Source organism: Platalea leucorodia (genome assembly GCF_965183815.1).
Source record: "Platalea leucorodia genome assembly, chromosome: 5".
Classification (NCBI taxonomy): Eukaryota; Metazoa; Chordata; class Aves; order Pelecaniformes; family Threskiornithidae; genus Platalea; species Platalea leucorodia.
Window position 1 is genome coordinate 37643954 of NC_138827.1, and position 26596 is coordinate 37670549.

Sequence of the window (26596 nt, forward strand, 5' to 3'; positions counted from 1 at the left end):
TTGCATACCATATTTATTCACTCTAAGTGGAAAAAACCTGACAAGTCATAATGGATTTGACTCATTACCATATATATTCCCTGTTCACGTAAATTTCAACTGAGAAAGAAAAATATACATTTTAAAAGAACAGTTTATAAATTCATTTGATAAACAGGCTTCCAATAAACTTGTGAAAGTTAGAAGAAAAGGTTTTTCAAGACAACTTGTATCTCATGTTTTCTGAAGCAAAACACTTAACATGAAGCACACCTGACATCTGACTTCCATACACCTCAGAGGTTTTCTATGTAGTCTTCACTAAAGTGCACTTACTAAGTGTTTCACAGTACCAGAGCATGAGTTCCCCCATCAGCTTCAAAACCTGTGAACTAGATACTCACTGTAAACAATGCTTCTATAAAAAGGACAGTTCAAATACAAAAAAGAAGAGGGCATTAGCAGTCAAGTTTCTTTGGGAGATAGTACATTGCATTTGGTTCTGACTTTTTGTTACAAACAGCAGCAGACAAAAAGCATGGTAATCATTTCAATTATTTGAAGCTCTTCAGTTTTAAGAGCATTTGTAAAAACAGGTCCAATTATAACAAACTGATATTTGCATAATTAACTTTGAAACAAAGCATTTTGTTAGTGATAAATGCATTAAGAGCTGAAATATATTAAGACAAGCTATTGTTTGTCAACTTGTCAAATATGTGTGCTGAAGCTTCCCCTTCTAATTACAAGATGTTTAGTACAGCACAACAGATATTTTAAAATTAATATAGAAGCTGGAATGGTTTTTTTCAATTGTAGCACAGCACATCTGAGAAGATTACCATGACCAAACGTGAAAAGGAATGAGGACTGAAAGCAATGATTTATAGACGTTCTAATTTTTCACTTAGAAATTCTTCTACACTATCTGTATTCCACTTGAGGATGCTCAGTTCTTCTGCAATGTTCCCACTGTCGTCCAGCAGCTTTAGTACAGGGTCAGAACCACGCACATACTGCGGGGGAAAAGAAAAAAAAAGAGCAAGCAGTTACCTTGGGCTGGGAAATGCATTCTCCATATTAACACTCCCCCCCCTTGATTTAAATCAGTGAAAAAGATGTCAAAGCAGGAATAGTAAAAAGTCCAAAGAGTGACACCACAAAGTACAAGTACTTAAGAACAGAGCACTAAATTAAATCAGAGTATTCTGGGCAAACTTTGGCAATACAATTTGTGCTAAGAAATCAACCTAAACTTTGGGTTTTTAAAGCTTAGAATTCTTAAAAAAACAAGCAGACAAGCTTGGTTGTTCCTGACAATGCTCAATGCTATAAATATTCCAGTGCCACGTATTTTGTTCTAATTTTATGAATTTCATTACTAGAGTGTTTAACAACAATGTATTCTACTTTTCTTGAAGAAAACAGATCTATAAAAATCAAACTAAGCTTATCAGATCAGTCTTTCAGCTTGTTCTCTCCTATACTACTACCTCCTCTCCTCCAATATTTTTTTACCTACTGTCCCAATTCAAAGGAGAAGTAGATGTTCAAAACTAGAGTCTGTGTGCATGTGTGTATGCAAAGGAAGGACCAGTAAGAGGGGAGACGCTATACTGAAGCTTTAAAGACAGAGCGATGCTGTAGGTTGCACACTCCACCAGCAGCAGTTGGCCAGTGTTTGCAGCTCTGGATTAGATGCTTTCTTGCCTAGTCCTAAGGAATGATGGTGGGAGAAAAGAAGGAAGCATAAGGGATAAAGATGCCTCATTTTACAGGAAATTAAAACACATTAATTAAAGAGCAGTAAATGTTTATCTTGAGATCCAGAACAGAGTTATTTGCCTTAAGTAAAACAGGTAGGAAACAGCTTCAGTTCAGGCTTCTGACTTGCATTTAATGTCAAAGAGAGAAAAGTGGAGGAACAAGTCAAATGAAGAGATATATGTGTGTGTGTGTGTGTGTGTGTGTGAGAAACATCTTCTCCTTGGCCAACTACATGAGCTAATGCACAAGCAGTGCCACAAGCCTAGCCTTGGAAGATGGTATTCTACTTCAGCTGTTTTAAGTTACCACAGTTGGATTTTTGAATCAAGCAGCTGAATTATTTTTCTCAAATAATCAATAGCCTTTTTACCATTTTAGAAATTTCCGGTCACTTTAACAGCTCAAAGTTGTACTATCAATTTCTAATGTAATTGCATTCTTTCCTGCTGTGTTGTATCTGTGTCTACTAGGCTTTGCTGGTAACATAATACTTTAATGCTTCTGAAGGCTCACTAAGTCACAAAATATGTAATGCAAATAATACCTTTTAACAGTATTAGAAGGCTCTAACCATTTAAGTTTATGGAAAGATTTCCCCAGGAGTATCTTACTTCACCCTACTGAGCTAACCTAGTTGATTTTACTTAATGAAGCTTGTGGCATCTCTAATCCGTTTTCCAAAAGTCTTGTAAAATAAATACCAGATCCATTTGCACTAATTTTTTTCTGGTAGTGCTCTGTACCAATTGTAGTCTAGACTGCTTTGATGTTCAATACAGCTACAAAGTTTAAAATAAAAATGAAACAGTCAGACATGCAGGAGAGAAAGCTTTTGAAAGAAACTGGAGGACACAGAGACACGAATGCATGAGACAGAGGAAATCTGTTTTAGATGGAATCTGCTGCTTAGAAGACAAATCACTTATTGCAGCCATGCATAGCTATGAAGTGATTCCAGATGGTGCCATTTGGTGAATAGAGATGGGAGCACAAGATGTGAGAATCAAGATGTATATCTGTGAAGTATGCTGGAAGTTCACACGGGATTTTAAGAGGAAGGTGAAGTCTTACACTAGATCTTGAAACCAAAGAATTGTTTGAGCTTAAGGCAGTGCAGCTTATGCAGCTTTGCATATATGCAAGTCATAAGAAACACCATTCAGTACAGGCATTTCTATAAAGCTGGATGTTTGAAGACTATGAAGGAAAACAGAATCCTAGCACACAGGAAGGAAATTCTGAGAGGGAGGAGAAAAAAAAAAATCTAAGAATCACTGAATGTTTGGAAATGGCAGCTCCATCAGAAAATGAGGGGAGAACAGGAGAAAAGGAAACTATGGCAGAATAAGCTTGAGTAAATCCAAGATATCCACAGAGCAAGGACAGAATGCAAGCAATCCTCACATTCTTTTGCCATCTGCTATTACTTATGGGTTCCAGTATATTTTTTCTTGGATTAAAAACAAACAAACAAACAACAAAAAAAAAAAACCCCAAACCCAACAACAACAACAAAGAATTGGTACCAAACAGTTACTGAGCAATAACCCAAATAATATTAGCAGCAGGAACTTGTAAAGATTTATACTGGCAATACAAATATATGTCCTCTGCTAAAGGATTACTTGATCAGCAAATAAGGAACAATCCACCACAGAAGGACTGTCTCCACCAAGCTTAATTCTTCCTAACATCCCAAATAAAAAAGTTAGGTTACTACTCACCTTGATTTGCAGTCCCCTGAAGAGTTTTGGCTTATCACTCCTGACAAAAGCTACGGTTTGGAGAAAAGAAAGTTAATCAAGCTCTTCTCCACTTTCATAAAGTAGGTTTATGTTCAAGCAAATATTCCATAAATTATTTCTTTTGGAATGATGCTTTAGAAGGTATTTTAATGTTAAAATTCTTAATATCCTCACTAAATTAATAATGCTAACCCTATTATGCCTAAGGAACACCCTATTTTTGCTAGTATTCCAAACAAGCTTCATATGTGCTTGGATTTTCCTCAAACACTACTGCAACTGTCTAAATCAGTTCATCTGCATGTACAACTGACAGTCTTCAGTAGACTGACCCATATGCTGCTGCGATACGCAAATGTGAAGAAAAGCATTAGAGTGATCAAAGTCTGGCTGAAGATAAGCTTTGTGAGGGAGGCTAAATACGACACACATCTCATCAGCAGACTCCACACAAGCTGCCGCAGTGTGGGTGAAAGGGCAGAGAGGAAACTGTGGGTAGAAGTGTTATTCTTGCAAACAAGACGGACAATCTTCTCTTGCAGAGATATCTGAGATTACATGTCAAAAACTACCAAGAAAACAAGAAGAGAAGCTGGTACCTCCTCTTCTCTTGACACTCCTAAAGGCAATCAACTTTAAGATGAACTTTATGGCCTGTCAGGTAGCTACATGGAGAGAAGTTCAGGTCTGAACTGGGCTGCTGCTGAACTATTCTTTGCTTGAAGCGCTAGTCAGCAAACAGCAAGCATTAACAGCAGCACAGTCCCTGTGCCCCTACAGCACAACCCAGGCCTCGTGTTAACTTTAAAAAGAAAAGATGATACAAATTATTTCAGAACAAAGCATGAGCATAATCCCCTACTTCCAAACACTTTAGTCTAATGAATGTCTGAGTTCTAGAAGTATTTAAAATTTATTTAGAAAATAACATAGTCTTCATTCCTCCTTCTTACATTCAGGTTATGCTAAAGGCTGAATTTAATACCTGTACTGGCAGTAAGTGGATTCAGGACACTCCTGTAGTATGTCAGTAGAGTCTCCCCAAGGATGAACCCTGTCAGTACGGATCGACTCTTAGAAAGGTACTAGCTGCATGTTAAAGCTGCTTTTTCAAGGTTAGACAACAATGAATCTCTCACAAATTGCAGTGCATCCAGCTGGTGCATGGAGATGAGTGCAACCTCAGGACTAATGTTTCATACTGCCTCACAAAGTGTAGTGCTTTCCTCCGTAATTGTAAAGATGTCCCCTGGCATCTTTATACCTATCTGTATATTACTGTAGACAGTTACCTTAACACTTTCTCAGTATGTATATACAGAGTGGCATTTATTTTCTTCCCTCTTCCACTGTGTTCCCGGTACAGATCAAAATCATATAATCTACCTGCTGCACCAACCACTAGACAGTATAAACAAGTTGAAAAAAATACCAACAGCCCATGAATGAGCTGCCAGATATATTAGACCCCCGAAGAAGAAAATAAGGCTTGTTTTTGTTCTTTCTATAGAACTATAAGCTTATGTCATATTGTAAGCTGTACTTGTATAACAGTTTCAAATAGCACTAAATAACCAGTACTTGCTCACATACTGCAGTTCAATTCTGATTTAAACTCAAAGACATAATTTTCAATTTCAGTGTTTCCCATGTCCTTGTGACCTGTTAGTTGTCGTGGCTGTGATCAACAGCAGCATGCATAAAAATGGCAAAGGTATTTCTTATTCTTTGTTAAGTCCACAGCACGTCGAACTACTTCACAGGGAATTTTTCCACATTTTTTTCAATTTAAATCTAAAGCTGAAATCAGTCTCTAGGGCTTTATATGAAAAGGAGGTTGTAAGAAGCAGTCAGTACAGTGGGTAACTTTAACTGCAAAACTTAAAGAAAAACTGTAAGAGCATAGTAAAATGGATAAAGTTTCAGAAGCAAATCTGAGCTGTGGAACTCCATTGTACTAAAGAATAGCCTTTGGGGGTTAACTCAGGTTACAGCACTTTAAGCTCATAACAGGTGTGAGTATTTGTTATTTGAGTGACAGATGAAAGCTCATTTGGACATGAGTGGCTGTTCTCTGGCTGCAGTGTTGGACTGAACAAGCTCGCATAAAATGGAACAGAATTAGGTGGAAGAAGAAAGTATTCTATAGGCAGTATTACATTTTGTCACTTTAAAAGTAGCTATTACACACTTGTATCAATGTCAAATGTCTAAATCTTCTGAAAGCTGAAGTACTACAGAACATTTTTCCTGAAATTTTAGACAGCTGGAACAAAGTTGGTTTCTGTTAATGGCATATTTATTTCTAACGCTGATCATAGTGACTTTCTGCGTTAGTCACTTGCATTTGCATTGCAACAAAGAAAAACACTCACTGTACAAATAACTTAATTTGTATATTCTCAGTTTTGGAAGCTAAAGTGAGAAACTAATATACTGACATGCATTAAAAAATACAGATTATCCCATCAAATTTTTTTTTTCAGTCTTTGAACGGAATCGATGGGGTTAGGAAGTCAGATGCAGCTACAGTGCACATTTTGGGACACGTGGCTCCTTGCTTATCATGTGATGTGGTGCACATTCTCCACCTTCAGCACTGCCCCAACAGTTTCCCCTCTATACCCTGACATCAACATTGTTGCTTCCTATGATCCTATGTCTGAAGGCTACTTGCACGTCTTTACACCACTATTTAATAGTTTGATGCTGAATACTAAAAGCCTAGCTATCTCCCCATTTTCCTCTCCCTGTACCAGCTTTAGAAGTTACACACTGCAGAGAAACAGGCATTTATACAGTCCAACCAGGGGTGAGCAAGGAAGGCATTTTCTACTTTGACTTCCGTAAGATGAACTCTGAGCTTGGTGCCATGACACTATGTTCTGGTGAATTAAACACCAGACTATAGGTCAGAGCTGTTCTACTGCCAGCTTTGCAACTGTTCTTTCACATAATGTTAAGAAAATCACTTCACCTTATGCTCTTATAAAACATGTGCAATACCAAAGCATATGCCTTCCGTTTGAAGGCAACCCTCAGGTGAGCCTACAGAGCAGACTTGATTGCCATGCAATCAACTACAACTAAAAGGTCAGAGAAAAGGATCAGGTGTACGGGCATTTTAAAGCCCGCCCAGTGCCAAACTGTTTTGCAAAGAGAGGTAATACTGAACAGTGCTTTTAAAGACCTAAGAGCTGCCTCTGCCTATGAAAACAGTAAAACTGAGAAACTCACTGATCACTGCTATCCTTATAATGTCACTTTGCTTTGATATATAACACCTCCTTGTTTTGAGAAAGTCTGTGAATTCCAACTAGTCTGTTGGAATTAAAGCCTAGAGTCCTAAGTGGAGATTACTAAGGACTCTAAGAATCACCCATGCCCAAATGGCAAGTCTATGTATACGCATGCACACACCTGCGCTATTCTCTCTGAGGTACCATAAGAAGACTTCCTGACCCAAAACAGACGTGACTCCACATCTCTCTGTGCAGAGTTGCAGATCTATATGCTAGGCATAACTTCTTTGTAAACAGAATTGACTATCTACTGTTATATACTTAGGGCATGATCCAGACTACCAAGGATATCTACATTCAGGAATATTCACATTATTTAGATTCCTGCTTTAGGAGCAAAGATCTCCTGCTTGATCTGTAACTGCAAAAATACAAAATGGTGTTGAGGGAAAAAAAAAAGAAACAAACTTCTCTCTTACTACTTGAATGAGAGCCAATACACAATGGCAGTAAAATCTTACACTAGTTTTCAAACAACTATGCACAGAGACAAGCATTTTTAACCTTGTCTGTCTACACACGTCAGAAGGATTATAATGGCCTCAAATCAGAAAGGCCTGGAAGAAACTAAAAATGCTTACTGTCTCTATTATATCAGTTTCAGATTTTAATGGCAGAAAAGCACAAGTCAGAGCTAGTCAAATCTTCAGCACAAGGTCAGCTATAAATTTTTACTGCACAATTTTTCCTCCTGGTAAGCTACAGCGTCTCCTAGCAAGAATCTAATGTGATTAAGTATCTGCCAGTAACAGAAAAGTCCACCTGTTCAAACTTCTAATCTTTTTGTTATTTAAAAAGCTGTGCTTTTAGTTTTGATCTATTCCATTGCTTAGTGTTGTAACACTTACGAGGACTGTGTATGCCCATGGGGATTCATCCAACTTTTTAAACTGGACATACCCTTCTCAGTTATGCTATTTTTCTAGTAAACGGAACCCTTTAGCTTCTTCTAAACTCTTGATGCTGTGTACAGATACACAGCTTCGTATTACAGATAAGTGTCAAAAAATGTCGATTGTGCACTGAAAAGCAGCAGCATACTTTTTTGGTGAAGGTGTCCCTCGGGATTACACCAAAACAGCCCATTATGTGATCAGGGCAAAGAATTGTTAGTGCTCTGAAAGCAACATCAGAAAGGAATGCTTCCATCATAATTCGTGGGCAAGGAGGAATGTTTCAAAATCAGTATAAAGGATGATCTACTTTTAGAGAAATATTTAAAGCCTTTTTGTGATACATTTAAATGTTTCACATATTGCATTAGCAATAAGAAGCACATCAGTTATTACTACCTTTCAAAAGACTGACATTTTATCAAACAGTAGCATGGTACTTCGTGCAACTCAATGCAGCGTATACAACTGATTTTTAAAACTCAAAAGAAAGAAAGACTAAATATATACAAAATGTGTTATAGGAAGTAACTGAAGTGATCTAATACTAACACACAAGAGGAGGATTAAAGTACATCCAAGATTATAATAGTTGTTCTGAGTTAATTTCAATATACAGAAAGCAAATGTAATATTACTTAGCATAAAACAATGAAATAAAGAGTAGTTTGCTTAACTTGACTCTAAATTATTAGACACAAGCAGTTTGAAAGTAAGAAAAGTTTTACTAGAAACACAAGTTTGTGCAGAATGTCAGATTTGTACATAAAAAGGCAAAAAGGACTTGACCACACCACAGACTTGACCATTTGGTACCCGAAATGAACTCGAATAAAACAATGGTTTTATTGAGGCATTGCTAATTATCAAGTGATAAACCTATGGACAAGAAAAGGAACCAAAACAAAAGGAAGAGTAGCAGAGTGATATTTTATGAAGACCAGAAAACCCAACGTTTAATTATGTCACAAATATCTAAGCATTGCTAAAACAACTGGCAATATTTGCTAAAAATGTGGAAGTGTAAATCACTGGGAATACAGGCAAACCAAAAGCAGTAATTTCTTTCCTCAGGCTCCTTAATAATTTGTTTTGGGGACAAATACATGCTCGGCAGTTTTGAAGATTGCATGAGCCTGCTTCAAAAGATACCATGAGGGCCTCGCAAAAAGACAGAACTACAGCAGACATCAAGCGCTCATTTACATTTTAATGGCTATAGCTCTTTAACTTTTGGGGACCTCAGTTTGAGAGAAGAATTTAAATTTAAGAATTCATATGGCACGTCAATAACTACTATTTGTAGTCTATTAATCAAGTTACAATGCAGCTGTTCATGATTTTATACAAAGCACCACAGGCTTTCAAAAGCAAATCCAAGTCAGAGCTCTGATCAAGCCTGAAGAAGAAACTTCACCAAAAAACCGAAGACAGGGTACTTTGTAGAAGCAGTAGGGCAGGAGACATTTCTAAATCTGAAAAGCAATATTGTTTTAGTTTGTATATCATCTGTTTACAAAAGATTATGATAAAACAATGCATGTCTCCCACTACAATATCCTACACTTCTTCGCCAGACTTTTACTAACATTTCTACCAATGCAGGATTTAAGGTTAATATAACTTTCTAACTTTCTTTCACCAGTATTTAAGAATTACAGATTAAAATAACCAGGAAATAAGTGATCTTACCTAAAAATACAACCCCGTAACAAATTACATTTTAGTAGCTAAAAGAATCCCCCTCACACTTGCAGAACTTGGGCAATATAATAGAGTGCCTACTGACTCTGAAGTCAGAGGATCTAATGTAGTGGCATACTGCATAAGTTCAAGGATTAAGGACCTTGTTTCTGTAACGGATTTGCTGGGAGCACATCCACTTCTTAACTAAGAGAGTCACACAGCGAGAGGTGAGAGTTATTCTATTGATGAACAAAAAGAATGCAGAGAAATATGAAAGAAATGTTCAATAAAAAACCCAGCCTAATTCAGTTTTTGTTAAACAAACTGGAAAGAACATAGGAGTCTAGACACTGATTTCCTATCTCATCATGAACAGAACACAGCTGCCACTGAAAAGTCAACTTAAAACAAATATGCTAGATTAATCACTGACCCAGCTAATTTACTATTCTGTTTCAGAGCCTTAGTTTTATAGATGTCAGCCAAAAACCGTCACATTTTCTGTGTTACCTGGTATAATAAGATACTGCTTCATCTATGAATCTTGTCACTTATGTTTTCAATGTTCTACTTTGATGGAGTGCTTTTAAATGATAAATATTTAAGAACAGTTTTATACAGAAGAATTTCAAAATATATGTAATATAGGAATTATTTTACAGTACAGCACTTATAATGGAGCAATTTATTTTTAAGGGAAACTTAGCAGGAAAAATATTTCAGTACTATTAAAGAGACTTACAGAAATGTGATTTGTTACCTGACTTATCACAAGAAGCTGTATTTGAAAAACATAATAAGACATCCTTGGCCATATTTACAAAAGCATTTTAGTAGTTTGTTATGATATTACAAAGAATAACATTCAGTTTAAAATTGAGATAATCTTGCTGAGGACTAGATTTTTTTCATCCTCTTGCTGAGGACTAGATTTTTTTTCATCACTTGTCACTTCTTTGCTTTCCCAGTATCTATAAATATATTCCATATGTAATGATTCTCACATTTCAGGCACACAGGTGTATTCAGCAACTATTTGTAGCTAAAAATTATATAACCAGTAATTTTGATAGAAATTTTGATACAGAAGGACCACAGAATATTGCAGGTTTTTCCAACTGTGTAACTTCCTTACTGTGTAACTTTTACAAACCTTTATTAATTCAAAATAGTTAAGGATTAAAATCTGTTATGATGTGAATCTCATTATAGAAAAACCATGGTTCATCCTTTGGCCAAATAAAATATAATCCAGAAGTAGTCCATGACAAATCAAGTCTGTGGGAGTAGCCAAGTGACAAAACAATTTACACAGGTACTTAAAAGTGAAGACTTCACGGTCAGATACAGAAGTAACAAATACTAATCCAAGTATTTCTAATACATACACAGTCCTGCAATTAGTGGTGCCATTTTGTGCATATTCTGCAAAAAAAAACCCCAACAAAATCCTAGCAGAAGCTATGGGAAAGGAATCGAGAGTTATTTGCAATGAGACATTGTCAATGACAGGCTACACAGTTCAATGAAGCCTACAAAGACAATGCTTCAAAAGCACCAGCATGACCTTCAGGCAACCAAACTTCCATAGTCAACATCCAAGTGAAAAGCTGAAATAAAAGCACTTCTTGAGTGTTTATGTCTTAAGACAAAGACATTAAACACTGCTTCTGGTAGAAGTTAAAATCAAGGGGAAAATCTAAGTAAAAATATTCTGAGATTAATACTAATGTGAGGACCAATACCAGCTGGAAGAATATATTCTAATGCTTTTTAAAATTTCTAAATATGCTCTTAAAATTTATCCCATCTTCCAACCTGTTCTAATACCCTAGCAGTAAATTTGGTCAAGATAAATTTAGATTGGGTAACTGCAGAAATTGGTGATGAAAAAGCAAAAGAGATCTTTAAGTGCACTAGTCAGTCCTTTTTTTCTTCTTACTGTACCAAAGAAGAACTGGTAATCAAAATGGAGAACCTATTGAAAAACCACTGAAATTTATTCAGTCATTTTAAAAAGCAAACTGTATGATTAATGGAATGTAAATCTTTGAACAGGTTTAGATAACCAAGGATTGAAAGGAAAAAAAAAAAAAAAAATCTTTAAAATTGTCAAGTTTTTCCTTTTGTACTATGAGCTTTTGGAACATGTTTCATGGTGTGCACACAGCAGAAATTGAGGACCATTCCATTTTAGGACCCACACATGAATATAACCGAGGACATAATGCGGGCTGGAGTCAGGCTAACAGGCTGACCTTTTCCTTCAAACCTATAGCTCAAAAGAGCACTTAACTGTTACAAATTCACAACCATAAAGAAGCTGAGTGAATGGGAAACAACAGTTGGGAATGCTTTTACATTTGCTAAATTTGAACGGTCATGCACATAATATGGACTCTTGTGCTAACAAAGTTAATCTCCTCACGCCCCTGTAGTAGGACAAGTCATTTAAACAATTCTTGTTTTGGTATTTTAAACAGTGGGAAACAGAAAATAGCTTTGCTGTGGTCTTGCAGTCAATTAACCGAACTGTGTGTGGGCAGCAGTGGCAGGAGAGGGTCTAAAGCAGCCTAAATTATGTTAATTGTAACCTGTTTTAAAATCTTTTTTTTTTTTTTTTTCCACTTGTTTGTCAGTCAGTCTTCAAACAGGGAGGTATTAATACAGGCCACGATAGATGGAGATGTGCTGTTTGTGCACTTTCATGTCTAAAGCTAGATTAGTCTTTCTTCTGTATGTCCAACTATGTCCAAAGTACAAAATTAGGATCTTCTTTACAGAGAAAAAAAAAAAAAAAAAAAAAAAGTACTGCTATCACCTAAGCTCTTCCCCTACTTCAAATTCCAGTTTGAAATTTCTCACAGATGTTTTTCCTGCAGCTTCCTCCCACCACACACTGATGGTACTGGTTTTCCTTTTACACTACTGTATTCCATTCACTTTAGTTGACTGCCATTATCCACTGACAAGACAATTGTACTGCAGGATCTGTGAAAAGTTCCATAAGCGCACAATATAATTTCATTTATCAATTATTGGAGACCAGTTCCATGAGTCTCAGGTCAACGCAACTTTCCTGATATAATATATGAAATTTATGACTACTTGTAGTAGTACTTAAAAGCACATTTTGTCATTCAGCTGTGACAGTATTTCATATTTGAAAGAACAGTAGTGGCTTTACTTACCCTGGACTTGAGGGAACCTTCCCAATTTTCATCCACATACCTCTAGGACAGCTCCTGCATAAAGCTGTAATAATAAACAGAAGCTGTTAATGACATCAAAAATCTAAATTACTAGTTTACTTATGGTGTGTTACCTCATGAACTATTTTTCTTTGAGGAGACAATACGCTATTGTGTTGATGGTAACTACAGACAAATAAGATCCTAAATAGAATCACAATTCCAGACCTGTCTCTGATTTATGCAACAACTGACTGCTCACTCAAGATACATGAAAATTTCCATTCATTGTATTAAAAATTTTTAATTCAATTTGTTACCTTCTATAAACAATTAAGACCTCTGCTTTCATTTTCTTTTAGACAGTGTTTTCATAACAAATGTGCAAGCCAGGATGTGGAAAAATACAACCTTAACTGAAATGAAGTAAATTCACATTTCACTTAAAATATAAACTGTGAATACATGTAATTAAAAATAAGCTTTCACTATGAAATTTAATGAGTACTAACCTCTCTGAAAAAAGAGTGACAATTCAAAAAAATCAAACTACACACGATATGACAGAAATCTCAAAGCCAATTTTATTAACACTTCATCACCTATCTATGTAGGCATTATGGACAGCCAAGAATACATCTTCATTTCAGCATATGAATCTTCTGAATTCAGCTCCAACTCAATATTTGCCTAAATATTATGAATTAGAACATAAGAAATACTCTGTAATAATTTGCAGGGAAATTACAACTTCTTTCCTGATGTGAACTAATCAGTAATCATTACTTCCACAGGAAACAGAACTAAAAATGTTATGTTGCATTATCTGTTTAGAACAGCATCTCGGAAATTTGCTTAACTACATTCACATTTTCAACTAGACACTAGATTTAAGAGAAAAACTAAGATTTGACCGTTAAAACCCAGAACTGCTACGAAACAATACTCAAGAGATCAAAAATACCAGATTTTTTAAAGCTTTTTTTCACCACCCAAATAAAGATTTTAATTACAAAAAGGCAGTGATAAACAGCTCAGATACTAGCTTGCATTACTAAAGTTCCTCTGGACTTAAAATATGAAATAACTACAAACTTGGAGGAAACATGGAATAGTGAGATTCTAAACTTTACTTACCTTGTCTCTGTTCATTATTCTTTAAAAAGTATTGAGCGACTATTCTATCAGCAATCCTAGATTTAGATATTATGTGCACACTCACTGATACACTGAACATTTATACTGGTTCTCTGATACTGACAGTTATCTGCATTCTTCTACCTGCACTCTCCTATCAAGTATAAAGAAGTAGTCAAAGGAATAAATAGCCTTTTTCTATCTAGTTAACTGATCATTTTATATATATGTATAAAGAACTAAGTACAGCCAAATTCAAGGACAACAGTAAAACAAGCATTTTTCAATTCTCATTACTGCAAATAATTCTTACAGTTTATTTCTTCCTTTCAAACAAGGATTTCTATGGAACAAGATCACTGTAGGAATCTAAAATATGTAAGACATCTTGTAATTACAAACTACTCCCAGTTTGTAACTCCTAGCCAATATCTGATAGAAGTAAAGTTTAACAAAGAAAACAGCTCAATCATTGATGTCTATATTTTGAGCTTATAACTCTGCTGTAATTGAAGCCCAACTGTGCTGGTACAAAAAAGTTCAGATTCATGCTGGGACAAACAGCTGCTCTCTAGATGGCTAGACAAGAAAAAAAGAAAAATCAATTGGCTTCATTTATAACTATAAACAAAGGTGTCTTTTGCAAGAAACACAGGTTTATTTGCGTCACTTAGCCCACAACAAAAGCATACTTGTTACTATCCACTGCTGCTGCCATCCCATCATGTCCAGAGCAGACGTCCTCCAGACTCCCTTGTGGAGGCATTTACTGTGTTCAAGTCTTACTAAGAATGACACGTATCACTTAGTGTGGAGGCATACAAACGTGACGAGTCAGTTCATTACACAATGCTTAACTCATAAGTTAGTTCCTTTTAAAATAATGCTTCACTTGTTTTAGTGCTCATGAAAGTGAGTTTAGTACTACAAGCAATGAAATAAAGACTCTCTGAACTATTTCTAGTGTCCATTTTAACATCCAAAACAAGTGCTGTTATGATTTCCACGCTGATTCATGTCTGCATCTATAAAAATAACTTTTTTTTTTTTAAACATTCTAATAGCATGCTTTCTAAGGCTATTGTGACAAAATCTGAACTTTTCCCTCATCTTTTACAAAGCATCAACTTGAGTTAAATTTCATTCAAAAGCTTTTTGTAAGGACCTGAATGTCTTGTAATAGTTCATACTGATGTAATGAAGATGGCTCTTCACAACTGAGAGGAAGAAAACCACACTATCAGTCATGTCTGCTTTAATGATGAAGAAAGTGGTAATTATAACAGAATAAACCACCATTTACATAAGAGTAGTGTTAGATAAAAATATGTATTGTAAAAGTAACTGTTCCAGCAATTAAAAACAAGGAACCTTAACTCAGATGAAAGAAAACATTTCACCTGTTATTAGGAAGGGAATTCAAGTAACTTCTGCAAGACAAAATTCCAGCAGTGCTTCATTTATAAATAGATACGGTACTGTTATCACAATTACTCATGGTGAAAACTCCAGCAGAAAAATTATATTCCTGCTATGAAGCTGCTATATAACTGTTAGTGTTTACAACCAAACAGGAATTCAGATCAATCCAAACTGAAAAAGTAGTACTTAACAGAGATTGCTCCTTGATTATGATAAAATGCGGTTAGATCAAAGGCGACAAAAAACGTTTTGTAAAATACCATAAATTATTCCTAATTTCACTTCTATAGCACCTATACTTTGCACACTGGTTTATGCTAGCTACTGACTAAGCCTGACCCTGCACAGGTTACAAAGTGTCACTCAAACTGGATTTGTACAGTTCTCTGCAATCAGCTGAAAAAAATTAATAGTACCATCATGTCTTAAGACATGCAATGAAACAGGCTGTTAAGATAAAGCCACACAATGGTAAATAGCTATCTTATGGTATCTGGATTCTCTCTGATAGCTGCATATTTTCCTCTCCTAATATCAAACAATTTAAAAAATAAAAAGTTAAGCTCTGAGAACAAGCAGTAAAACACAACTTACTTATGACTACTGCTGAAACTCTGAAATTTTCCCTTGCCTCAGGTACAAGACAATCTTCCACTAAATATGTACAACTAATCTCTTTCCGATGCAAATAATTTTTGTGTTTATGAAATTCACTGTTATTTTGATTTCATATTACTATATAAGCAGATCTGCCAAAGAAACCTCCTCATCCCCTATCAACCAATACTATTGTTTTACTTCAAAGAAAAGTCAGGAAAAATACAGATATTATTCTTATTGGCCAAAGTTGCTTGGCATGTGCAAACTGGTGTTGTTTTAAAATAGGGTGCATGATCTCTTTTTTGAAAGGCATGCAAATTAGTTTTTAATATGTCCCACCCACCCAGGAAGCAAAACAACAAGTAATTGATATTTGTTCTTCTGAAAAATGAAGTCACAAAGAAAAGATATTTTGGTGCAAGTTTCTTCTGCTCTTTCCTAAACTCTTGTAACTACCAATTCATTTGTTACCTTTACTAGAAAACTAGACTAGTTAAAATAAAGGAATATACACTGAGATATAAACTACAAAATATTTTCTCTTCTGTTGGGGAGAAAATGCAGGGTATTTGTATGGACAGTTAGAAGTTTTCAAAAATCACTCTAGTCTTCCCCTTCTCTGGAGACAGAAAACGAGCAAGAATCTGTGGGTTGACAGAGAGCAGTCAGAAAGCCTCACTGCCAGGAACATCATGAATTACTGTTCTGTAATACAGAAAGCCAATAAAGTCATTGCCACACACACACACACATCATTCAGAACTGATGTCATCAGTAAATTTAGCAACAAAGAAACTGCTCCCATTCACAACTCATTACCCTGTGAAGGGAGATGCTTAACTCTAAGTAAGAGTTTGGAAACAAAGAGTCAAACAGTCAAAAAACAGTTATCTGAATTAGTGCTATGCCTGTGATTAGTGCGATGTATTACAGGCAAATCCCTCTGAACAAAGCTGAAGCAGAATCTAAGCTCTCACTTATTTGGAGGGAGGGAAATTCCAACTGAATAGAAGGGTGAAAAAAAAAGTCACAATAGGGGTGTTTAAGCACTGAAATAATTACTAAGAAAGGTTGTAGAATCTGTATCCTTGGAGATCTTGAGAACTTCGAGTTCTGCTTTGAGTAGGAGATTGAAATTTTTTATTCTGTATGTACCTAATAGAGTTGTGCATTACTATTACAATCTTCAGCATACAGAAAATGTGTGACCCATCTAAGTGTTTTATTTTTGGTGTTAAACAATCTCCTCCTTGCGGTATTATGTATACATTTTTGCTCTTTAAATCCAACAACCACCAAAAAGCCCCAAAACATCAGAACAACTTCCCCGCCTGGCAGACCATTTTTTGTTCACTTTGCTCTCTGAAACGGTTTGGTGTAAGGTCACGTGAGCAAAAGATCTGGCACAAGGGTGAGAGAGAAAACGTAGAAGCTGAGCAACCATCAACTTCAGACCTCTGGAGGTGTAGCATGGGTTAGGTGGTGTGAATGCCCAGTTTATTTGGGGGGGGGGGGGGGGTAGAGTGGAACAGCAGAGAAGGTGGCAGAAAAAGGGCTCCTATGTGCAGGCTCTCACTTGGACCTAGTGAACAGAATTATGTAAGCTAAAAGTAGAGACAGAAAGTTAACAGTTTAAGTTCCAATTTTGGAATATACTGTCCGACTAACTTTGCTATCTAACCATCTACTTACCTCTGTAAGTAGAATCCCTGAACGTTTCTTACTCTCCAGAATCTGTGCTTTTATTAAAAAAGAAAGCATCTTAGAAGAGTTGCAAAGAAAACATTGAGAATGGAACTCATCAACTATTTATTTGATTTTACGTATATAAGTAACTTGGAGACTTTGTACTTTTTGAAGTTACTTCAACAAATGTAGACAAATACCAGTATTTTATCCAGATGTGTATCCAGATGAAGGAGGTCAGACTTAATTAGCTAAACCTATTCCATCTGCTGGCACAGATGCACTTCAACAACTTTAACTCGCATTTAGCAAATTCACATTTGTACTCTCCCTACCTTTTCTTTTTCAGTGATAAGACTAGAAAGAGGTCTTCCATAGGTAAGGCTTGCCCTACTACAGACAGATAATGTATTTTATCTTCGTTTATCTGACATAGATGAACCTTTGGTGAATCTGATCCAAACAAAAGGTGGTAAATTTCTGTCCTAGGCATTGACTAGCTAGCTGCACCTTCCTTATCTAGGACTACTGTTTGTCAACATTAATTTTCATTGCTGATAACATCATGTACAGAAGGAAGGGAAAGAGTGTACATGGCAAAGTTCTTAAGAAGGACATCCACTTCAGCACATTTTTAGTACAAGGAATGGCTGTACATAATATACTGAAGTGACAGTACTCTGATAAGAGACTTTTTCAATTAGAGAGAACACAATCATCTCAATTCCCCAACTTCCCTATCAATATTCCCCATAAAATTATTCCTCTGTGAACTGTATGGGACTCTTTTTAGTTGAAAGCAAACTTTGAAGGGAAATCTTGTGACATGTTAGTCTTAATTACAGAGTTCTGATTATTTACTTGGGTGTTGAATAAAATATGCTGTCATTGAATGATGCTACTTTTAAAAGTTGCATTTGGTAAAGACAGTGAACATGAACCATTTTTATGTAGCATTTTAGAAATAAGGAGTATAGCTATGTAAAAGCACAATTTGATTTTTTACAAATCAGACAAAGGATTTTATAGAACACATCAAAAGACAGAAAAGGCTGGGGTTTTTGAGAAACAGCTACAAGTAAACTAAAATTCTAATTCATTTATACAAGTATTGATACAGCTTACACTTATGTTACACCACTGAGATGCCAATGAATTCTAAGTAGTTCTCTATTTTTACCCACTGAGTTAAAAACCAAGAGATGAGACTGCTTCATTGGAACTATTCATATTAAGAGCCTCTGGCAGAACAAGCAGGCAGCCAAGAGTCATTTTTGAGTGTAGCACTTTAATTAGTGAAATGAAAAGAAAAAAAAAAACCTTGAAAAATTAAACTGAATTGGGTCACACAAGAGTAGCCTAAAGCATTAAAAGCATTTCAAGTTATTCTAGTTTCAGTAATTATTCTGAGTTTTGTAAACTATTTTTAGTTTTAAAAACTAAGTCTGAACAAGAATGTCACCTTATTCCTCCTTGTAATTCATAACAGCACATTTAAGAAGTCTGTACATGTAAAAAGGTGGAGTTTTAAGAGAGCCTTCAATTTGATTTTTTTATTAGAAGTAGCACAGAGTCATAATTACAGTGGACATGTTTATTACTAATATTACATTAAATATTTATTTCATTTCCAGGAGGGGTCTAACACTAACTCCACCCAAATAATTGGTTTTAAGTTATGGCCAAACTACATCACAAGGAAAATATAAGTATTATCCATTAGGATTAAAATAACCTGTTCTGAGGAACAGTTTCTGCATACATGCTCATCTCCTACCCTATAATGTTTAAAGGCCTGAATGACAATTTTGTTGTGAGTGACAGATAAGGTAGACTACAGAAAACTGAATTTGTATAGGTATATTTTTTTACCTTTCAGTGAAATTAAGAGTCATCTTTTCTTCAGAATAGACCAAGCTGAATGTAAGGTGCTACTTACTACATGGGCTAAATAGGTATAATTCGCTCTTCTTTTGTATATCGTCCCTCACCTCCACATTTTTCATCCACAAAAACCCCTCAAGTTGTGTGATACTATGCAGAAACAGGTGGCTGATGTGGAAGAAGGGGTCAGAGCCCAGGCTTCACTTTCAAGAGACTAGAAGTTCTGTGGTTTTGCAGTGTTGAAACAGGCCGAATCATTCATGTCTTAAAATGGCTTCCCACAATTTCAAGTACCAAGGACTTGCAAGGAAAAGAGCCTTAGCATGATGCAGTAAAAACATGATATGATCTTCCTGCAGAAATGTCAAAGTACAGCACCAGTTACAATGGAACAACTAGGGAACGGGTCTGCAACATGCCTAGCTGCCATATGTTTTGATCCATCTAACTGCAATGAAGCCACGCTTACCCAACTGGCCAGTGGAAATTCATAATAAAACTCCAGGAAAGGTTCCTTCAGAGTGCTTTAGTATGCATTCTTAGGATTTTCTCCCCAGTTGGTTCTCTGTTTTCAGCATTTTTCAAAATGTTGAGAAAACACAATACTTAAAGGTCACCAAATACCACTATTTTCTAAATCTCATCCATTCCGTTTGCCTACAGCTAATGGGGTTATATCCATAGACTTGTATTAACTTTCGAACAGTAGTCATAAATACTGAAAATCATTTTAGGTTCAGGTAGGATGTAGAATGGGGATCTGAATGTAAAGCAACCTTAAGATGGGCTTTATGATTTTTTGGAAAAAGCAATAGCCAAAGTTTAAGCTGCCTACATTTATTTCAGGTTAATATTTCACAATGCCTTCATGTCAAAATGAAAGGAAACTTTTATATTTACTGGTGCGGGAAGAATGTCAAGGTGGAAACCTCCCCTCTTACAGCACAATAATCCATTTCAAATTTCTGAAATATTTTATCTATTTATATTGTTACATCTAGTACAAGTTTGGTGAAAAATAATCCTAAATTTCTCATTATCTTCGCAATGCAGAGGACAGATATTCCAATAAATTATTAAACCAGGCTTTTGACAGCTTATCGTATTTTGACAATGCTGAATATGTGCACAAGAAAGTTGCTAAAAATCTCAGGATTTTAAATGTTTTTGCTTAAATTTGTACAGTGGAGCAGTTATTACCCATCTCCATGTAACTTGAAAAGTATGCATATAGACTTCTGTATCACTATGTTTGCCTTGTTTTACAGTAGAATCATATACTATTTAGAAATAATGTATGAAAGACACATGTGATGCTACCCATCCATTTTCATGTCTCCAATTTCCTGGCCAACTTTTGCTTACACCTGATGTCACGTTACCTAATTCACCAAACACTGTAACATTACAACATGACAAATACTTGAGAACAGAAAATTAAAATGCTGAAGTTCAACACATCATAGTGAGCAAAATATATTTCAAAGCTCCTTTTAGAAATATTGATGACTTTTAAGGGTTGTAGCAATCCTGCACAGTGCAACTGTGAAATTTAATGTATTGCAAATTTTGTCACTGAGTTGATTCCTAAAACCAATCTGGATTTTGACACGCATATATTGTTGAGATAAATCCAAGATTATAATACACAATTAATGGAATATGCTTATAGCTATGTCTGAAATGATCACACAGCATAAGTGAAGCTGCAGATGGAGTGAGGCTATTTTCAGCTACTGCAAAATATGGACAATCTCTCCTGCTACTACAATTTCACGCACAGTTAGCTTCACCTCCATTTCATCCTTCTACGTTTTACACACCAGCAGTACTCAGCATCTGACAGACTGAGGCTTAAAACTTGCAGCTGTCTAAAGCAATACTGTTTAAGCTAGCTTCTGAATTAGTCTAAAAGTGAATACAAAATCTATAGAAGAGGAGAAAATAACTAAAATATTTTTTTCATTTTACTCACAGTACAATTATGCAGTAATTAAAATATTTCACTGGACAGGTGTCAGCAGAAGCTAAGAGCAAGACAAATACTGGGTAACAAGAGTACCTCACAGCTATTTTCCACAATGTCAATTCACAGAATACTGGACCATTAACGAGACCAGGATTAATAAACATCTTCCAAGGATATGAAACAATTGAAATCTGTAACCACCTCATTTGAGGTTGCACTGATGCTATGCAGCACAAAGCATTTTTAGGACTGGGCATATTTCACAGATCATTTGTGAAAAGCAGCAATGATACATAAAAATTCTCAGATACACATGCTATCCCCTTACCTTTAATTTTAAATTCTCATTTAAAACTCAGGCGCCAGTCATGCAATAAACTAACTCTTGCTTTCTCTATTTCTAACACTTGCCACATACTTAGAAAGAGAATTAACTTAAAATCCTGAAGTCTGTCCTGGTATTCTAATAGTTTGCCAGTCTATTTGTAGCACAGACTACCAACATGCTGTGTCACATAATAGGAACAAATATCTGCTCACATAATGAACAAGCTAGGTCATATATTGGAAACACGGTTCAGAAAAAAAAAAGATTAATGTTCTTTGAGGATGTTCAAGCACGTAGCCACAGCATTAGCAAAACCCAGAGAACCACTGCTCTGGAACTCAGCAACATATAAGGTTGCTAATCAGCAAGTCAGGCATCTTACATCCAGATGCAGGTTTTTAAAGTACGTTTAAAAAATTCTTCAAGCAAGAGGGTAGGAAAAAAAAACCAAACCAACTTTTAAGACTTTCAACATCCATTTACTCTTGACTACCAAATTTTCATAGAAAGAAGATTTCTACGGTAACCTGAAAAAAATAGGGAAAAGGAAAAAAATACAGCAAAAGGCAGCATTCAGATTTTCTATTTCTGCACGCATTATCATGAAAATACTACTTTAGCAAGAAGCTACTATAAACTAGATTGTTAATTTTTATGTAAGAGTAGTATCTTAAGCTCAATTACAGACACCTAATACAACCAGCACTATGTTAAAACACTAGTCAATCCAAAATGTGATGATTCTGAATACAATCTGTTAAGATAATATTCATTGTCATTTCTCCCAACACTAATTTTCCACTGGCTAGTCTTCAAAGGAAATTACTCAATAAAAGGTTAAAAAATAATAAAAGAAAAATCAGCAAATTGAAATATACATTTCCAAGCAGTGATAACAGTATAAAAAATTTCCACCTTCTGAAACACCATTCAAAAGAATATCAGAAACTGTGCTATAATTTAGCACTCAACCATATAACCATAATGTTAGAACAATTCAGTATTTCTGTTCACACACACAGTACGGAAAGCTTGCATTCAAATCCAAAGGTTCCTCTGCTCATAGAGGGATGATATTTTAGAGCAGTATGGCAAGTCTGCAAATCTAGACCCTATGTATATTGGACTACGAATAAACATTGCAATTTCCTCTTGAGATTATAATCCAGATTCTCATATATTTTTAAAATTAAAAGTTTCATAAACGTAACATAATGTTTTAAATTGTTCCACAAAGGATTTGGTCCAAAACCCACCTTTCTAGTTTCCAACTGAGCTTCTTCTTGGCAGCACTGCCTGCAGAATGGATCCAATTGATTCAGATTGAACTGTCCAAGAAGGTTGCAAGAACTGCACAGCAAGTTACTGGAGAAGCCTAGCTCTCTGCAAGCTTCTGATGACAACTGTGCTCCATATACACTTATCTGAAAATCAATACAATTTTATGCTTTAGTATTAAATTAGTTGTTTAAGAAAGGAAGATTTTAAATGCTTTAATGATTAGGAAGAACAAATAAGTCTCTTTTGACCTTTTTACAGTAACGCCTAGTGGTCTGCCCATAAGTGCAAAACACCACCTTATTTTGAAGAATGGTCTTAAACGAATAGTGAACTCTAGATACTCATAATATGTATATTTCAGGGTATCAGACCTGCCAAAATTAATTTATATACATTTCTGACAACTCTACTGTTTTCCTATTGCTAGCTCCAAATTAAGAAAAAACGAAACATAATGAATCAGCTGAAATGCACATGGCTACAGCTCTCTAAAGCCTGCTGTTTCAAAACAATTTCAGTAAATTTCATATCACCAAAAACACACTTGGCAAATAAGCATAACAGCTAAGCTCGGGAAAAGCACAACCAGGGAGTGATGAAATGGACCAAACTGCTCAACAAGGCATACAAGTAGGATTTTAATTTCATGTTTGCATTAACGTTACAGGAAAATCGCATACTAAAAGTGGAAGTGTAGATAAAAACCTGCAATTCTGATTTACTAGTAATATATTAAAATAGGCAACTCGATTACATGGCTTCTATGTAAAACACCAGTTCTGGTTTTAAATGAGCAGCAAAAACAATTTTACCAACTATCCCAGCACTTAAATGATATTTGGGGTTTGTTTTCACATTCCCACTTCCCTACACAGGGACTTCTCACACCCTAGCTTAAAACCTTTCCTTCCAGCTGTATGCTGGGGTTGGGGGAAGGTGAGAGAGGAAATTAAGAAAGGAGAGAAAGGAGACAGTTTTCTCAGATGCTTCTTGGTGTGGGTGAAAGACCTTGGGCAAAACCCACAACATCTAAAACACCAACAATCAGTAAGCATCTCTGTGTTCAGAGAAGAGTGAGATGATACTAGCAAACTGCACTGGATGATAACAGACCAAGAGTCAGAAGAATTATGCTGGGCCAAACAGAAAAATACAGAAGAAAAACTAAGTTTGTCCTTCGGTAAATCAGATTTCTCTTCACATTCACCCATCATTTAATATATACAGCATACCCGAGCAAGGTAGATACAAAACCCATTTCCTCCCCTGAAGTGGCCAACCCATAGCCAAAGACATGTCACTAATGTGACAGATAGGAAATGTTATGGATTAGGAATTGGTAGAAAATATATTAGGTGCCTCATTATTCTGTTTCTCTGTATCTGTTAAAAAAGTTAAAACATGAACAGAAAAGTATAATATACAGGAAATTATTTTGAAATTACTATTCTGTCAGGCAGAAAGCTATTTTTCTTCTTCCTACAGGACACTACTAAAATAATTTCTACATATGACAGCAGGCAAGCAAAAATGGGACCCTGTTCTACTGGAATAATCTATTATTTATTCTTTCTGAGGGATACTGGCAATAAGAAATATAACAAGACCACAGTAGTACAGAAAATCTAAGGAGGATGCCAAACACTGCCAAAGCTACACTTTAATTATTGTTCACTTATTAATGATGACGACAGTAGCTAAAACAGTTTTCTTGCACCTTGATGCTTGCCACCCACCCCTTTTATGCTATATTGTCATCTTTTCCTCACTTTTGAATCTGTTCACCTGGGAGCAAAAGTGGTATTACTGGCATTGTCATTTTGCTTCCACCAGCAACACTCCTCACACCCTTCCCCAGCACAGCTCTAGAATATCTGCGTGTATAAGGCCAATATGCTCCTGTTTTTTTTTTTTTTTTTTTTTTTTTTTTTTTTTTTGGGGGGGGGGGGGGGGGGCGGTGTGGGACCAACCAAAACCAAACAGTGAATGAAAGAAAGTAAAGTCTCCATTACAAGAGAATTTCTCAGTGAAGAAGTTCTGGTTACATAGCAAGCTCAAAACAGCTTGAGAATAAAACCATAGGGTGGGGGATGAGAAGGAGGAGGAAGGAAAAAAAAAAAAAAAAGGGGAGGAAGAAACTGGCTCTCCCTAGGATTTTTCCTCAATTTTTAGTACCATAACTATTGTACTATCCTGAAATAATAAATATTCTAGTTACAATAAATGTCTCTGTTTATGATTAGAAAAGAACCCTCACATTTCAGAAGCTAATTTCCCATCAGGACAAGATAATTTCAGCTACGTAGCCAATGATGTGCCTCGTTTCAGCAGCATGCTCTCCTTTAAAGCTTTGACAATAAATACACATTACACGACTGCTTTGCTTTCACGTTAGATAATTTAATATACTAAAGCAAATGCAGCATCGATACAAATTGCTTTAGGAAGTACTTAATAGTTATTAGAGTGAAACATTTGAACAGGTCTTTTGTATAACCTCAGGTCTCTGTAACTCAGGTGGGTCAGAACTTTAGGGGCATCAAGTGCACTAAAATAGAGAAAGCTGACCGGTCTGGAAAGCCTCGAGGGATAGTCTTTCACAGGGCAACCTTCTGTTAGAAATCAAAAGCCACCTAGCTTAACTTTTGAAACCCATTCTTAAGTTTGCTACCTGGGTCAAGAGGTTTATAACAACACACAAATCCCATTAAAAAAAAAAAAAATGGGCGAGGAAGCCTGTTAGTTTATTTCAAGAGTCACTACAACGCCCACACCGATGGCCGCGTTTCCTAAGCTAACAGGGCAAACCGGGGCCGAGGCGAGGGAGAAGGCGGAGGGGGGTTCAGCCTTCAAAACGCGGCTCTCGCAGTCTGCAGGAGGAAAGGCAGAGACAGCAGGAGAGAACAGGGCAGAAGCAGAGAACAGCCTCCGACAGAGCGAGCAAGAGAGGCGGCCACGGAGGCAGGAGAGGGACGAGGCACGGGACGACGCCTCGGGGATGGGATGGGCAGGGCAAGGCCCGCTGCCTCCGCCTCCCGCTACGGGACACGTCTCACTCCCGCCCCAGCCCCCCTGACACCCTCTTTCTCTCAGGAATTCGCAGCCGCACTCAGCCCCGAGCGCCAGTAAACCGGAACGGCCTCTCACCGCCTGCAGCCCCACTAACAAGCAGAACCAGCAACGCCCCAGGGCCGTTAGCTCAGCGGCCACCGCCATCTCCGTGCCGGAACGCTCCTGCCAGCGTCGCCGGGAGGCCGCTGAAGGACCTCACCCATGGCGGATGACCGACACGCTGCCTGATGCGGGAGAGGGTAGACTTGCTCCCGACCCTCAGCACCACAAGCAGAAAGACATAACCCAGAACCCGTAAGGGAAGTCTAGAGCAAAGCGATTTTGGTCTGTTCAGAGCAGCTCTTCACAGCGAGGCTAGAGGAGATGCCGTTCCCCGGCCTCAGGCAGGCATGGCAGAAACAACCCCGAGCAAGGTCCTTTCTCATCCCAGAGCGTTGCTGCAAACCGGCATATGGGACCCTAGATCCAGCGATTGGCAGCCGGTTCGAGCAATAACGTTGTGCCTTTCCCAAGTGCAGCGGTGCCTGTGCCCAATGAGAGTGGGCAGGTGGGCGGGACTTGAAGAAGGGCCTCCCAATCACGAAGGGTCGCATGTAGGCGGGACATGGCCTCGGTCCGGCAGCTCAGGGCTGAGGGGGAGGAGGCGGAGTCAGC

The 26596-nt window shown here is 36.7% G+C and overlaps 1 protein-coding gene across 1 annotated transcript; it reads right to left on the reverse strand.

The window, feature by feature from the left end:
* Positions 1 to 26175, reverse strand: SELENOF (selenoprotein F). Its single transcript, XM_082313498.1, has 5 exons — positions 26018 to 26175; positions 22846 to 23013; positions 12564 to 12627; positions 3471 to 3520; positions 1 to 995 (listed from the first exon to the last, which is right to left on the reverse strand). The coding sequence occupies exons 1-5, from the start codon at positions 26084 to 26086 to the stop codon at positions 864 to 866; spliced, it is 483 nt and encodes a 160-aa protein (XP_082169624.1). The 5' UTR covers positions 26087 to 26175; the 3' UTR covers positions 1 to 863.
* Between the last annotated feature and the right edge of the window lie 421 nt (positions 26176 to 26596).